The 17963-nt window shown below is 36.8% G+C and overlaps 1 protein-coding gene across 1 annotated transcript in view; it reads left to right on the top strand.

Annotated features, from left to right (window-relative positions):
- Positions 1-17756, top strand: part of Syngr (synaptogyrin) — a 35406-nt gene extending 17650 nt beyond the window's left edge. The window contains exons 6-9 of the mRNA XM_080173207.1: positions 1282-1343; positions 2108-2270; positions 16888-16951; positions 17606-17756. Of these exons, the coding sequence (XP_080029333.1) occupies positions 1282-1343; positions 2108-2270; positions 16888-16922 (260 nt within the window). The 3' untranslated portion in view covers positions 16923-16951; positions 17606-17756. The remainder of the gene's footprint in view (positions 1-1281; positions 1344-2107; positions 2271-16887; positions 16952-17605) is intronic.
- Positions 17757-17963: the final 207 nt, after the last annotated feature.

Raw genomic sequence — 17963 nt, 5'->3', positions numbered from 1 at the left:
TAAAATGATTTAACCTGTTCCTATTATTCTTTTTCATAATGTCACTGCTCGCGGATTTTTGTTATTCTAAACTATTTGAATTGCTTTTTGTCCTTTTTTAAAAAATATTAAGCATTATAGGTATTATGTAATAGAAATACAACAAACCTTTTAAGTTATAAAAATATTATAAATTCTTATGAAACAATTCATTTAAGAATTACATTTTCAATAATATTTAAAAAAAAAATAAAGTTGTTGTATACAAAGAAATTAATAATTTATTCCATTAACTTAACTTTAGCAAAACCCTATTTAAGTTTTAAAAGTTTAAATTTAAATAAATAAACAAATATTTGTATATTCTGAGTTCAGCGAATTATTGGTTTAATGAAAATAGATTTATTAATGCTTGGATCTTACGCCAGATTTTCAAGTTCTCTAATAAAGTAAAACTTGTAGCGGGCTAAAATAACTATTTCACCCTCTTACCCCTTTACCCCATCCCCACCCCACCTACTGGATGAACGAATTAATTGAACGAGTTGCATTTTATCATGTTAAAGTGACGACAATATTTCCCTGTCATAATATCCACGTTTATTCAACATACATTTTTATAAATTTGATACAGTCTTAATCGGATATTAAAAAGTTACAAAACGTATTTTGAAATATTTAAAGTTATTTTACCTCAATTTTTTTTTATTGTTGATCTTTTACTAGTTACTTCGTCCCTCGCGTCTAACGGGGAGGGAAAGGGTTGGATGTCAGGAAAACAGCCTAAAACCACCCCAACACATACATAAAGCTTCCCTGAAAAGTTAATTCAATTCGGACTGGCTTTATCCGAGATCTATAGTTGAGGCCAAAAAAATAGGACTATCGGCTGTGCCCCTAGCTTTTAAGTGCTTTTAACAAAATTACTTTATATTGTTTAAATCGATATATTATTACTTGGATGTCGCACCAGATTTTCTTGTACACTAAGAAATTGACACTCCCAACTGGCAATAACGATACCCCTTCCCCTCCCCTCCTGCTAGATAAACGAACTAATAAGTGAGGTTTAAGGCTTAAAAACAGTAGTAGAACGATGATATTCACTAAATATAAATATATAAAAATTGTTGACTTTGGTTCTATTCAATAAGGAATACCTACACATATTGAATGAATATTATCGTTATATTACTGTTTTTCAGCCTAAAAACTCACACCTTTACGGAATTTTAGCACAACCTACCTCCCCCTTTTCCCCTGTCAATATATCCACGTATTTTATATCCATTATTTGTTTAGGATACGGACATTCCAACATTGTTGCCGCCATTTTCTTCTCATTCATCGCCATCTTTCTAGAGGTAACATTCATCAAGTCCAATTTTTTTTTTTTTTTTTTTTTTTTTTTTTGATTAGCCATAGTTTCTTAGAGTTTGGATCTAAGACTCCTGGAGTATGTTGAGACACTTTTGTATAGCCACCAGGGCCAGCTCAAGCTCCACGTTCAAGTATGACTTGACACGCTGTCTCATGAGAGCTCCTCGTTATTACCTCACCCTCGCCGATTTTTGAGTATGGCAGGTGTTCCAGATTAAGTCACCGTAATGAATGACACTCTCCTCAGAGGAGCCTGGAATTAAGGGATGTGTTGCTATTATACACATGATTATTAGGCTTCCAAACTACCTAACAATCTCCCTTCCAACGCAACTGGGGGAGATTGCGTGAATCCACATTAGAGAATTTGAGACAACATGTTGTGATTGCAACACGAGTGGGTTTGAACTCGAATTCTCATCACCGTAACTCAGTGCGTTACCACAGAGCTACGGTGCCCCCTTATCAAGTCCAATTTGATTATACTGGTACCCAAAGTTTTATATACACATTGTTTCATTCATTGGCTTAAAAACTTTGGGTAATATTATTAAAGCTTGGTTGGATGGAACAAACAAGCAACTTTCAAACTTTACATCAACTCATCATTCCCTGTGTACATTTTTATATTTGTACTAGCGGTTTCGCCCCCTAGAGGCCTCTAGTGGCACTTGAGGAGGGGGGAGTTAAATCCCAAAACTCATTTTTATTTTTCATGAAAACTAATGTTGTTTCTTTTGTTGTTTAGGCTATTCTCGCATTTCTGGCCTATCAGCGCTACAAGGCTGGCTTTGAATCTGCCTTTGGCGGCGGAATTGACGAGGCCACAATCGGCGGCGGGGCTGGAAACGGCGGCGGATACCAGGCGTATCAACAGGACGGTATGGCGGAACCGCCATTTTCCCAACAAGGTATAAAAATTTTCTCCGCGAAATATCAAGTTTCATATGATATTTATTTACAAATATTAACTGGGTAATTTTGTAAAGTTGGGTGTTGGGTTGTAGTCAAATGCTCTTATTAAGTCAAACTGTTATTAATTATGGACAATTATATATATATACATTTTGGGAGCTATGGCACTTACACATCCAGCAAATTTGATTACAATTAAGAACACTTAGACTAATAAGAGCATTTGACTACAACCCAACACCCAAATTTACGAAATTACGCAAAAAAAATGACACTCTTTCTTCTAAAACTAATCAAGTTTATTGATATTAGGCATCGGTTAAACAGAAATATTAATACCGAGTGGTCCTAACTAATTGTAAAAAGAAGGGGAAAATGTTCCTATCTAGCCGTTTTATGCTTCTACAATACTAACAAAGGGTAACTAACATATAAATAAAACGCACATTTTAAGACGTTGTGTGCATTGTAAACCAATTTTTTATAGCTACTTTATTTTTGGCGCATTTATGACAAGCGCAAATATTTTTACTAGAAAATTAGCAAAGATAGTTAATTATGATTAAATCCTGTAATTTAAGGTTAAAAATGGTTAAATTAAGCCATACATTATATAACTTACATAAAAACAAGGATGATAACATCCTCTAAAATCAGAAGGAAGGACAAGCGAAAAACATCTCTTGTAACTTAATAAGTAGAACATTTGCAAGTCTAAACAAAGTTATACATAAAATTGCAAAATTGCGAAAATTGAGGATACAGTAAAAGGACATATTTTGATTTATAGGATTTAGCCTACGTACTTTCATGTAACAATTATTGAATTTGAAATTGATGGGACAATTCTAACTCATCTATATCAGCAGAAAGAGCTAACCGTTATGGGCGTACGGACGGATCTACCCTAATTATAGAAAATTTCGCTTTTAAAAACACTGAATAAATTGCTAATGGTAGACTATCCTTTTAGATTTCATTCACTTTAATCTAGAACACAAAAGTGAAAAATATTTTCAACAATTCTAGACCCTAATATGTTTTCAAGTTCATGATTAATTTATCAGGGGTGTATAGTATATTCAGTGCAAAGGTAGGTATATTTTTTTCCCTGCTGCAAAATATTTCATTTTTTCCTCTGGTTTTTCCCCTAGGAGTGGGAAAAGATGGAAAATTATTTTTGTAGTTCTCTTTTTTTCCCCCCACTCTCACATGTTTTTCTTGTTTTTTCTCCCCCAAGAAGGGGTAAAAATGTTTTCAGGACCCTCTTACATATTTTCATTTTCCCCCTTCCCCCTAAAGCAGGAGATATGCTGAATATATAACACCCTTGTAATTTATTTCGTTTCTCATTTTCGTTTTTTAAAGTTGATCTACATTAGGTAGTAGGAGAAGTTAATACATTTATTCTGAAACTTTCGCATGATTCTTAAAGTTTAATCGGCGCTTTCACACAATCAACCATGTTGAGCATTGATACCCTTTCTCCTTTATTATTAAAATAAATTGAAATGAAGGGGGGGGGGGGTGGTAGTACTGGGTAGCAGGGTTACTGCATCGCTAGGCAAAATAAACTATCCTCCCCCCATTATGTTTAATTTATTTTAGAAATAAGGGCGTGGTGGGGGGGGGGGGGTTATCTGTGCTTAGGGGGCATTTGTGTGATTTTAATTATTTATTGATTCTATTAGATTTTTTTCTAGATTAGAATCTAATTTATAAGGGGGGGTTTTAATGCAACCATCTCGTAATCAATGTATAAATGGCACTTAGGATACGAATTTTAATCTAAAATTCTGCATGAGTAATCCTTGGTAGGTCTATTTTCCCTAAATCGAACAAAAAAGTTGAAGAAAAAAAAAGTTTTTGCTTTAAATCATGTGAAATGATACAAAAACAACATTTTCAGATTTCTAGTACCAGCAACTACCGGCTAGAACCGTTTGAAAACATTTTGGAGCAGAAAATAGGGGTATAGTCCTTTCCATGACATCGCTCCATATGGAGCGATGATTTTCTATAGCTCCTTCAAGGAGCTATAGCATAGCCTCTCATCATATGGAGCGATGTGAAAGCCCCTTTTAAGGAGCGTTCATATCGCCCCTTATGATAAGAGGCTATGCTATAGCTCCTTCATGGCCTCTTAATAGCTCCTTTAAAGGGGCGTTCATATCGCCTCTTATGATAAGAGGCTATGCTATAGCCCCATGATGGCTCCTTCATAGCCTCTCCATCGCCCCTCCGTAGTCCCTTACCTTAATTTATATAACAACATACTTGATGGCCCCTACATCGCTCCTCCATCGCCCCTTCTCCAAATTTATATTACACTGTACTTTGATGGCCCCTACATCGCTCCTACATCGCCCCTTCATCGCTCCTACATCGCTCCTTCATCGCTCTTTCTCCAAATTTATATTATATTGTACTGTGATGGCCCCTACATCGCTCCTACATCGCTCCTTCATCGCTCCTACATCGCCCCTCCATCGCTCCTACATCGCTCCTTCATCGCTCCTTCTCCAAATTTATATTAAATTGTACTGTGATGGCCCCTACATCGCTCCTACATCGCTCCTTCATCGCTCCTACATCGCCCCTTCATCGCTCCTTCTCCAAATTTATATTACATTGCAACTTGATGGCCCCTACATCGCTGCTACATCGCTCCTTCATCGCTCCTACATCGCCCCTCCATCGCTCCTACATCGCTCCTTCTCCAAATTTATATTAAATTGTACTGTGATGGCCCCTACATCGCTCCTTCTCCAAATTTATATTACATTGTACTTTGATGGCCCCTTCATCGCTCCTCCATCGCTCCTACATCGCCCCTCCATCGCTCCTACATCGCTCCTTCATTGTTCCTTCTCCAAATTTATATTAAATTGTACTGTGATGGCCCCTACATCGCTGCTACATCGCTCCTTCATCGCTCCTACATCGCCCCTTCATCGCTCCTTCTCCAAATTTATATTAAATTGTACTGTGATGGCCCCTACATCGCTCCTACATCGCTCCTTCATCGCTCCTACATCGCCCCTTCATCGCTCCTTCTCCAAATTTATATTACATTGCAACTTGATGGCCCCTACATCGCTCCAACATCGCTCCTCCATCGCTCCTTCATCGCTCCTACATCGCCCCTTCATTGCTCCTTCTCCAAATTTATATTACATTGTAACTTGATGGCCCCTACATCGCTCCTCCATCGCCCCTTAATAGCCCCTTACCTTAATTTATATAACAAAGCTCCTATATGGCCTCTCTATCGCCCCTTAATAGCCACTTAATTTAATTATATAACATTGCCCCTACATAGCCTCTCCATCGCCCCTTAATAGCCCCTTACCTAAATTTATATAACAAAGCTCCTATATAGCCTCTCCATCGCCCCTTAATAGCCCCTTACCTTAATTTATATAACATAGCCCCTACATAGCCTCTCAATCGCCCCTTAATAGCCTCTTACCTTAATTTATATAACATAGCCCCTATATAGCCTCTCCATCGCCCCTTAATAGCCCCTTACCCTAATCTATATAACATAGCCCCTACAAAGCCTCTCCATCGCCCCTTAATAGCCCCTTACCTTAATCTATATAACAAAGCTCCTAAATTGTACTGTGATGGCCCCTACATCGCTCCTACATCGCTCCTTCATCGCTCCTACATCGCCCCTTCATCGCTCCTTCTCCAAATTTATATTACATTGTAACTTGATGGCCCCTACATCGCTCCTCCATCGCCCCTTAATAGCCCCTTACCTTAATTTATATAACAAAGCTCCTATATGGCCTCTCTATCGCCCCTTAATAGCCACTTAATTTAATTATATAACATTGCCCCTACATAGCCTCTCCATCGCCCCTTAATAGCCCCTTACCTAAATTTATATAACAAAGCTCCTATATAGCCTCTCCATCGCCCCTTAATAGCCCCTTACCTTAATTTATATAACATAGCCCCTACATAGCCTCTCAATCGCCCCTTAATAGCCTCTTACCTTAATTTATATAACATAGCCCCTATATAGCCTCTCCATCGCCCCTTAATAGCCCCTTACCCTAATCTATATAACATAGCCCCTACAAAGCCTCTCCATCGCCCCTTAATAGCCCCTTACCTTAATCTATATAACAAAGCTCCTACATAGCCTCTCCATCGCCCCATAATAGCCTCTTACCTTAATTTATATAACATAGCCCCTAAATAGCCTCTCCATCGCCCCTTAATAGCCCCTTACCTTAATTTATATAAAATAGCCCCTACATAGCCTCTCCATCGCCCCTTAATAGTCCTTTACCTTAATTTATATAAAATAGCCCCTATATAGCCTCTCCATCGCCCCTTAATAGCCAATTTATATAACATAGCCGCTACATAGCCTTTCCATCGCCCCTTAATAGCTCCTTACCTTAATTTATATAACATAGCCTCTCCATCGCCCCTTAATAGCCCTCCATCGCCCCTTAATAGCCCTCCATCGCCACTTAAAAGCCCCTTACCTTAATTTATATAACATAGCCTCTATATAGCCTCTCCATCGCCCCTTAATAGCCCCTTATATCCTCCTTCAAAACAGTTATACACCTTCCCAGGATCTATTGGAAGCTACCCTATAAAGGAGAACCATATCGGTTCTGCAGTTAGCGATCTTCTTTGATACATACAGACAATGATCCTGTTACTTTTTATAAGGATTAAAAATAAAATGGCCTAAAGCCATCTCATTACCCATAGGAAGCTTCACTGTAAAGGAGAACCATGTCGGTTTAGTGGTTAGCAAGGTACAGACAGACATACATACAGACAAAGATCCTGTTACTTTATTATAAGGATTAAAATAAAATAGTTATTAACCTCCCCAGGACCTATGAGAAGCTACCCTATTAAGGAGAACGATCTCAGGACCTATAGGAATCTTCACTGTAAAGGAGAACCATATTGGTTCAGGGGTTAGCAAGATCCTTCGGTACAGACAGACATTCATACATACAGACAAAGATTCTGTTAATTTATTTTAAGAAATAAAGATAAAATTGTTATAAACTTTTCCAGGCCTAAAACCATCTCAGGACCTAATTTCTGCCGTTGACAACTCGAGTTAAGTTACTATATTATTTTTACAATGTTTAACTTATCTGTTATTATTGGCTGACGAAAAGTTTGGGCAAAAAAAAAGATTTATTCTTCAATGAAATATCTCTCCAGTATAATTTTGGCAAGTGCTAATTTATTAAGAATAAAGTTTGCCACAAATTTACCAAAAAATCTCATTGTCATTTCGCCAGGGAGGATTGGGATAGTTCCCAAAGTGTTATAAGTTGGCTTATCCAAGAGTGCTGTCTAGTTTTATAATACCGTTTTCTTATTCGTTAGATTAACAACCTTGGGGACTTTTTATTGTTTTGTGATTGTTTAGTTCATTAAGTTGAGTGTCTAAATGTTTCAACCACTAATTCTAAACTAAAGAAGGGGTAATTTTGTGAATCATCAATGGGAATAATTAATATATAAACATACATATATATACAGTGTTTTTTTTTATGAGAACATTTTTGAAAGCAATTTTACCCTACTTATAGTTATCAGAATTTAATGATTAATGGCTTATTCTCTTCGTTTTTTATAACCATTAACAGAAAAGCAAAAAAATATTTCAGTTTTTATTTAAAAAGTACAGTAAATTCAAAATTTCAAAACATGGGTGTCAACATCTAAAATAGTTATTTCTCGCATCGTATTATAAACGGCTTTCCGCGGATATAGAAAGTACAATTATGAGATTAAAACTAGTTTTTTTAGCCCCGAGGTGCCGAAGGCACCGGCTAAAGAAACTGGGTTTAATCTTATGATTGTACATATCTATATTCGTAGAAAGCTGGATATAATACGATGCTAGACATAGTTTTTTCATATGGATGAGAACCGGTTCCTATCCACCGGATTCAAATGAATACGAGAAATGGTTTTAGCGCATTTTTCTTATGCTCAAATGGTAGTGCGAATGGGGCGCTTGTCCAATATTATGGTATGGAGATCGCTCTTCTATGAGTACTACTAAAAATCCTACTTTTACTGCAATACACACAGACATTCTCATCGTCGGCTCGTCAATTTAGAATGCTTATCCCTCTATTCCCACAAGTATAATACGAATTTGGTTGAGCTGGTGGTAGCTCAACAAAAGACCCACGCGAGGTATTATATTGCTTTAAACTGAGAATAAATGGTTGGTTATGATATTCGATCGGTATTATATAAGTATATTAAGCACTCAAGAAGGAAGATGGTTTTTATAAAGTGTATTTACATTACAAGTGAATAAGTTAAGTATGAAAATATTTACAGGATAAGTGATAATAATCATAAGTAGTGTAGGACAGAAAAATGCCCCAAGTCCTAAGCATTGAATTGTGCTAAGTGTTAGAGTTCTAACATAAGGCCTAAGCTCAATTCATGCTAAGTACTGAGGGTCCTAAATTTAAACTACAATGCATGCCAAACAACTAAGTCATTACCTTTAAAGCCAGAAGAACTTGATGGTTAGAGAGTCAATAAATAACTGAGATATTTTAAGAAGTGCAAGCTATAACATCAACTAATAATAAGGATCTAAGCGTTTGTCTGTTTAATAAAGTGTCTGTACGTTAACTTGTGACGTAAATCAAACTATGGTTGTAGGCATACATACTTGAACTAAATGGTTACATGATTACTTTAACAATAAACATAATGTTTTAATAAGCAAAAATATTAATAAATCACATACAATTTACCATGATTAGGCTAGCATTACCCATATATGGTATTATATTGGTAAAGATAGGCCAATAAATGCATAAAAGTATACAAAAGGTGCCTCGGGGCTAGCTAAAGTAATTGTGTCTCGTGCCTGAGTTGTGCTTGATAATTGCCGGGGCACGTCAATCAAATATTTAGATTCTACTCTTATATGGTGTAAACTTTATATTAAACATAGGTGGAGAGACAAGATGCGAAGCATTTCTGTAAAAGTCTTATTCGTACGTTCAAAGAATTTTGAAAATTGGGGATCGCATCTCCACAAATCTTCTACCCTTTCCAAGAATGGAGGGAGTACATTGGGGGGCCAGTATTCCCTCCCTGGTTGAGATATGGCCTTCAAATTTCAAAATGTTCTAGTACATGTCACAAATAGTATCTATATAAATTTTTAGCTCTATATCTCAACTTTGAAGCGTTTTGCAGCCATTCTTGCAAAGGTAGATTATAAGAAAAATGCACTAAAACCATTTTTAGATGTTGACACCTAAGTTTTAAATTTTTTAATTTACTGTACTTTTTGAATAAAAACTGAAATATTTTTTGCTTTTCTATTAAAGGTTATAAAAAAAGAAGAGAATAAGCCATTATCATTAAATTCTGATAACTATAAGTAAGGTAAAATTGCTTTCAAAAAAGTTCTCATAAAAAAACACACTGTATATATGTATATATATCATTTTATCGACAATCGTCTTATCCCTGTAGATCTCTGATTATCAGAGCATTTTGAAATATTTGCTGCTTATTTTTTGGCTGCCTTTGGCAAAATAATTTTTTTTCATAAAAAATGTATACAAAATTATCGTATTAATTTGGTAAATATATCATTGCACTTGAATTATTTTTAAGTCACTAACGGCTAATCCCATAGATGACCCTAGGAGTACTTTAATGAATAGATGTGGTGGAGAGGGGGGGGGGAGGGGGAAGGTTAAGAATTTAAGGGAAGTAATACCTTCCGGGGGCTGAAAGTGTTGGTCCCCTCCCCAAAATGAAAACTTTTCCTGCGAGTAAAATAAGCTTCAATGTAAAGGAGAAGCATATCGGTTCAGTTGATACTGATAAACATCCTGTTACTTTAATGTAAATATTAGTTTAAGGATAGTCTGTATAATCTCAGGGAGAAAGGAAACATTAGGCAATTTTTACAATAGTCTCCAAAGTTTTATAATGAAGTTTTCTTATTCGTTGGCTCAAAACTTTGGGGACTTTTGTCATATTTTGGTTGTAGTGTTGCAATTTTGTGTATCGTTATTAGGGATGGATAAAAATTTATCGGCCATTGTCTTATTCCTTTAGATCCTTGGTATAATCAACTGAATAACAGTTCCAACAACAAAAATTAAGATATTGCTTCGCTTTTTATGGACAAATATCCTGTTATTTTATTATAAGGAAAAAAAATAAACTATCTTAAAATCATCTCAGGACTCAGCGGTTAGCAAGATCCTACGGTATAGACAGACAGACATACATCATATCGGTTTAGCAGCAAACGAGATCCTTTGCTACAGACAAAAAAAACTTTGTATATCGACTAGCGGCTACGCCCCCAGCATCTATTGGCTCTGTATTCAAAGGGGAATGAATAAAAGCCTAAAACCTTCCCAGGACTTAAAATAGAATAGCCTAAAACCATCCCTCGACTTAAAATAAAATAGCCTAAAGCCATTACAAGACAAATATTAAGCTTACCTGAAATAGAAAGCCCAATCTGTTTAGTAGTTATTGAGATCTTAAGTTTCAGAACAGAAAGCCTTACTAACGTGGACAAACGCAGGATATTTCGGACAAATGTCGGAGTGGACATTATATAAGTAAAACGCAGAAGTGTCTATAATATCTTAAAAATTAGGTTTCAACAACATTTGTTTAGTTATTTCTATACAGGTTAGGTTAGGTTAAGATATAAATATACAAATAAGCCCCCTGCAGGGGTTAGGCATATAAAAAAACATATTTGACAGTTGCAAACAATGTGAGAAAAAAATATGTTTTAGTTTAATTGAATGTTCTATCTGTTTCAAACCTTTGCCTTTCGATAGAACTTACCTACTTTGGAAAACTGTCAGACTGATTTTAAAATTTCAGTCTGTGAGAAAAGATATTCAAGATTTTTTTTTTGTTTTGAAAGATTTTTATCTTATAAATAAAATAAAAGACACTCCTGCGTTTTACATAAGCAATGTCCACTCCGACGATTGTCCCATTCCTAGGTTTGTCCACTCCAACGTTTGTTTATGTTTTACTACTTTATATAATAGGATAATATGTATTCTTCTTTTATATTTCTCTTTTCTTATTCACTTGCAGCTGCGCCCTTTTTAATGTAAGGAGGCAGAAAAATAGCCAAAACCAATTAGGGGCTTAAATCTGAAAATGAAAAAGCAAAAAACCATCCCATGACCTATGTGAAGCTTCCCTTAAATGGAGAATTTAGTCAGTTTATGAAATTTTTAAGCTTCAGACCAAAAAAAATACTTTTTTTTGTTAAAAGAGAAACTTTTCTACAATTAGGGTTAGTCCTTTCGTCATTGCTCTTCTCATTAAGTTAAGCATGTGGTTTTCTCTGCTATTGTTAAAGATAGACTGTTGAGATTTTTAGTGAATATTCCCATGACATATGTATATCCAGTCTATAAATTATTTTGTCTGTCTCTCAATTATGCTTCAAAAGACTTAGGTTTCGTGATAATCTTTGAGTAATAGCATATTCTCTTAAAGTCTGCTCTATAACTTACTTTGTCTGTTTGTCCATTATATGATCCTTATTCAATATTCTATTTAACTAAAAAATTTCATTCTCTTAGTTTATTTTTTTTTCTTTATTTCATTATGTTATTATATTATTTATATTTATTTTATTAATTCATTATATTTTCATTATAATTTTCCTTTTTAAATGCGAAACTTTTCTATAGTAAGGATTGGTTTGTCCGTACGTCCAAACGGTTAGACAACATTTTCTTTAATTTAGACATGTTATAAATATCCTATCGATTTCAAACTTTGCAGAATGATTTCTATAACAGTTGGGTACAATACTATATTCATTACTAGAAAGTATGTACGTCCATTTTTTTTGTATAATAATGTTTCTTAGGACAACAAGGTTTACAAGGTTTAGTATTATAATCAAATACTAAAAATAAAATTATGCCCTTTTACTATATTCTATACTAGCAGATTCGCCCCTAGCCTCTAGGGGCTTTGCCCCAAGAGGTGATAAAAAAATTTTTTGGCGAAATTCGTAATAGGACCAAGAAAATCTTCAGCAAAAAAAAAATGGCTGGGGATTTTTTTGTTTTTGGGGGGGTTGGGGGTATCCCACCCCCCAAGAAAATAGCCTAAAACCACCACAGGACCAGTAGGTATATTCCCTGAATAGTAGAATATAATCGGTTCAGTGGTTACCGAGATCTTAAGGGACTGACAGACGGACAGACAGACAGACAGACGGATGGACAGACATCATTCTTCTTTGTATTATAGATTTACGCTAATTTTAACAAAATTTATGTTTGACCTCCTGATTTTAGAGCTTTGCTTTTGTGAATGTTGTTATCCTTGTTATCTTGCTTTTTTTTTCCTTTTTCATAACCTATTATATAAAGTAGTAATCTTTTTTTGTCTGTAGAAAAGCTAACCGCTGAACCTATATGGTTCTCCTTTACAGTGAAGCTTCTTTTAAGTTCATAGAGGGTTTATAATTATTTCGAGGGAGGGTATCTCCACCCTCCCAGAAAATTCACCCCAAGAAAAATATTACCCCATCCCCTCAAAAAATCTTTTTAACTTTTAAAAGCAAAGCTTTTCTATATTAAGGATCAGTCCGTACGTCCGTAACGGTTAGCTATTTTCGTTAATTTAGGCATGTGATTCCTGTAGTAGAAAGGTACGATTTAGAAAGTCTATAATCATTATCAGAATATCCGTACGTCCATTTTAAGCATACTAATTATTAACTTACAACAAATTTTTATGTATCAAAATTATCCGATTAATCTGATTTCTGGGATACTGATTCCTAGGACAACAAAATAGAATGTTATAAGCGAATCATATCTATAATCAAGTCCAAAAAATGTGAGTATGTCCTTAAGCATTTTCCTGCATGAAAGCAATTTCTCAATAAATTTACTTACAATTTTGTTTCGAATTTTAAATTTATGTTCTGAATAGTCAGAACTTCTGACTATTCAGTTCTGACACTCTACATTATTAATGTTCATTAAACTTTTTTCTACCGTTTCAGAGCTTTGCCTTTATAAATGTTGTCATCCTTGTCATCCTTTTAAAACTTAAATTTAAAACTGTAGAGGGTCACATTCCTTCCTTACCTTAATGCCCTACCTTCTATAATGAAGGGGCAATACAATTACAGAGGCTGTACAGGAGCCATAAAGGGCCTATGTTATATAAATTAAGGTAAGGGGCGATGAAGAGGCTATGAAGGGGCTATGTTATATAAATTAAGGTAAGAGGCTATTAAGGGGCGATGGAGAGGCTATGTAGGGGCTATGTTATATAATTAAGGTAAGGGGCTATTAAGGGGCGATGGAGATGCTTTGTAGGGCCTATGTTATATAAATTAAGGTAAGAGGCTATTAAGGGGCGATGGAGAGGCTATGTAGGGGCTATGTTATATAAATTAGGGTAAGGGGCTATTTAGGGGCGATGGAGAGGCTATGTAGGGGCTATGTTATATATATTAAGGTAAGGATTATTTAAATTAAGGTAAGAGGCTATTAAGGGGCGATGGAGAGGCTATGTAGGGGCTATGTTATATAAATTAGGGTAAGGGGCTATTTAGGGGCGATGGAGAGGCTATGTAGGGGCTATGCTATATAAATTAAGGTAAGGGGCTATAAAGGGGCGATGGAGAGGCTATGTAGGGCTATGTTATATAAATTAAGGTAAGGGGCTATTAAGGGGCGATGGAGAGGCTATGTAGAGGCTATGTTATATAAATTAAGGTAAGGGGCTATTAAGGGGCGATGGAGAGGCTATGTAGGGGCTATGTTATATAAATTAAGGTAAGGAGCTATTAAGGGGCGATGGAGAGGCTATGTAGGGGCTATGTTATATAAATTAAGGTAAGGGGCAATGGAGAGGCTATGTAGGGGCTATGTTATATAAATTAAGGTAATGGGCTTTTAAGGGGCGATGGAGAGGCTATGTAGGGGCTATGTTATATAAATTAAGGTAAGGGACTATTAAGGGGCGATGGAGAGGCTATGTAGGAGCTTTGTTATATAAATAAAGGTAAGGGGCTATTAGGGGCGATGGAGAGGCTATGTAGGGGCTTTGTTATATAAATTAAGGTAAGGGGCTATTAAGGGGCGATGGAGAGGCTATGTAGGGGCTATGTTATATAAATTAAGGTAAGGAGCTATTAAGGGGCGATGGAGAGGCTATGTAGGGGCTTTTTTTATATAAATTAAGGTAAGGGGCTATTAAGGGGCGATGGAGAGGCTATGTAGGGCTATGTTATATAAATTAAGGTAAGGGGCTATTAAGGGGCGATGGAGAGGCTATGTAGAGGCTATGTTATATAAATTAAGGTAAGGAGCTATTAAGGGGCGATGGAGAGGCTATGTAGGGGCTTTTTTATATAAATAAGGGTAAGGGGCTATTAAGGGGCGATGGGGCGATGGAGGAGCGATGTAGGAGCGATGTAGGGGCCATCAAGTTGCAATGTAATATAAATTTGGAGAAGGAGCGATGAAGGGGCGATGGAGGAGCGATGTAGGAGCGATGTAGGAGCGATGTAGGGGCCATCAAGTTGCAATGTAATATAAATTTGGAGAAGGAGCGATGAAGGGGCGATGTAGGAGCGATGAAGGAGCGTTGTAGGAGCGATGTAGGGGCCATCACAGTACAATTTAATATAAATTTGGAGAAGGAGCGATGAAGGGGCGATGTAGGAGCGATGAAGGAGCGATGTAGCAGCGATGTAGGGGCCATCAAGTTGCAATGTAATATAAATTTGTAGAAGGAGCATGAAGGGGCGATGTAGGAGCGATGTAGGGGCGATGTAGGAGCGATGTAGGGGCCATCACAGTACAATTTAATATAAATTTGGAGAAGGAGCGATGAAGGGGCGATGTAGGAGCGATGAAGGAGCGATGTAGGGGCCATCAAGTTGCAATGTAATATAAATTTGTAGAAGGAGCGATGAAGGGGCGATGTAGGAGCGATGTAGGGGCGATGTAGGAGCGATGTAGGGGCCATCACAGTACAATTTAATATAAATTTGGAGAAGGAGCGATGAAGGGGCGATGTAGGAGCGATGTAGGAGCGATGAAGGAGCGATGTAGCAGCGATGTAGGGGCCATCAAGTTGCAATGTAATATAAATTTGTAGAAGGAGCGATGTAGGAGCGATGAAGGAGCGATGTAGCAGCAATGTAGGGGCCATCAAGTTGCAATGTAATATAAATTTGGAGGAGGAGCGATGAAGGGGCGATGTAGGAGCGATGAAGGAGCGATGTAGGAGCGATGTAGGGGCCATCACAGTACAATGTAATAAATTTGAAGAAGGAGCGATGAAGGGGCGATGTAGGAGCGATGTAGGAGCGATGGAGGGGCGATGTAGGAGCGATGTAGGGGCCATCAAAGTACAATGTAATATAAATTTGAAGAAGGAGCGATGAAGGGGCGATGTAGGAGCGATGGAGGGGCTATGTAGGGGCCATCAAAGTACAATGTAATATAAATTTGGAGAAGGAGCGATGGAGGAGCGATGAAGGGGCGATGTAGGAGCGATGTAGGGGCCATCAAGGGACTAAGATATATATAATAGTGAAGGGGCCATGAAGAGGCGATATTTAATTAAATAGCCCCTTGGGATAAGAGGACATATCATCTCCTCTTTAGAAGGGGCGATAAAGGAGCGATAAAGGATCATTTAATCGCCTCTTAGGGCAAGGGGCTATTAAATCGCTCCTTTCAAGGAGTCATAACATCGCCTCTTGTTATATGGGGCTATTAAATCGCCCCTTTCAAGGAGCCATTACATCGCCCCATGTCATAAGAGGCGATCAATTAAAATCATCGCCCCATATGGAGCGATGTCATGGAAAGGACTATACCCGAAAATAGTATTATGTGGAGATAGGTTTCGTGATCATTTGCATTGAAAATAGCCCAAAAAATGGCTAAACTGCTAAGCCGCCAGCTGTTAGCCGTTATTTTTCCAACTTTTTGTTCGATTTAGGGAAAATAGACCTACCAAGGATTACTCATGCAGAATTATAGATCGAAATTCGAATTCAAAGTGCCATTTATACATTGATTACGAGATGGTTACATTAACCCCCCCCCCCCCTTTTCTTCAAACCTCATTTATATTTTATATCAATAATAGCGGGCATCTAAGGGCTGTCTATTCAAAAGGGAAAGTAAGAGGGGGGGGGGGGGGGAAATAGCCTAAAACCATTTCAGGACCTATGTGAAGATTCATTAAAAAGGTGAACTCGACCAGTCTAAATTTATTGAAATCTTTAACTAAAGACAAAAAACCTTTCCAATGCTTTACCATTTAATATCATTTAACGTGCATATTTATTACATACATTCAGCCGTTTGGCCGCTAGCAGCCTATAAAGTGCATGTAATCTATTATTAGAATCAGTATCCCAAAAATCAAGGAAATATTACAATTTTATCATTTAAATTATCACCACGCCAAGTTTGAGAATAATAGGACAATTCTAACTTGCCTAATTTAATGATAAGAGCTATCCGTTATGGACGGACTGGCCCTAATATACCTTTTACAACTGCTCTTATTTTTAATTAGGTGGAGCTGGGGGTTATGATACCGTTCAGTACTAAGTAGTGAACAAGCTGCGCTCCAAACTAGGGTAAGTATTAGGGTTGGCCCGGATACTTTTTAGGCCGGATACCGGATATCCAGCTGATTTTTAATGCCGAATATTTGGCCAATGTTCGATTTCCGGCAAATTACCGGATATCCGATCGGATTATAGGATATCCGGAATTAAAAATCAGCCGGATATCCGGATTCTGGATAGTTAAAATATCCGGTATCCGGACGGATATTGAAAATGGCCGGATATCCGGCCCAACCCTAGTGAGTATATTATTCATTCCAGTATGGCTTCCAAACTGATTATTATTCGCTGGATTAAAACCAGTCCTCAGTCATACTGAAAAAACATTTGTAACATCGTATTATAGACAATTTGCCATGACTATTGAAATAAAAATAAAAAAAATAATACCAGTTTTGTTATCCCAGGCCTTTGACCTCTTGGAGTCAACCAAACTGGATTGAATCTTATAAATTTACATTTTAATATCCGCGGAAAACTGTTATTCAAGATTCATGCTACAAAATATAAATAGTAAAAAACATAAAAATACGTGAGAAAGGTTTCGTGATTCTTGATTTTAACAAATGATTTAGATATTTGTCCGTACTCCCATCCGTGATTTTTTTGTGCTTCGTTACTTATAGTTGTTGTAATCCTTGTTAATTTATTATTTGTTTTTAGATTGAACACTGAGATGAGATCTAATAAGAAGGAAAACAATACAAATAAGTCAACAAATAGTCTGCGGAAAAAAATAAAATACATTTTAACATCATTTAAAAGATAATAATTAAAAAATAATAAGGGTGTTGTACATATACATACATTCAAGGTAGGGTTGGGCCGGATATCTGGTCTGGCCGGATATCTGGTCTGGCCGGATATCCGGCCATTTTCAATATCCGGCCGGATACCGGATATTAAAATATCCGGTCACATGATATCCGGCTGATTTTTTATGCCTGATATCCGGTTATCCGGCCGGATATCCGGTAAATTGACGGATATCGATCGTTGGCCAGATGTCCGGCCCAACCCT

The sequence above is a fragment of the Acartia tonsa genome, chromosome 10, assembly GCF_053477335.1.
Source record: "Acartia tonsa isolate MP-2025a chromosome 10, ASM5347733v1, whole genome shotgun sequence".
In the NCBI taxonomy this organism is placed as follows: Eukaryota; Metazoa; Arthropoda; class Copepoda; order Calanoida; family Acartiidae; genus Acartia; species Acartia tonsa.
Note: the sequence above shows the minus strand (reverse complement) of the source record. Positions and strands in the feature narration are given on the sequence as shown.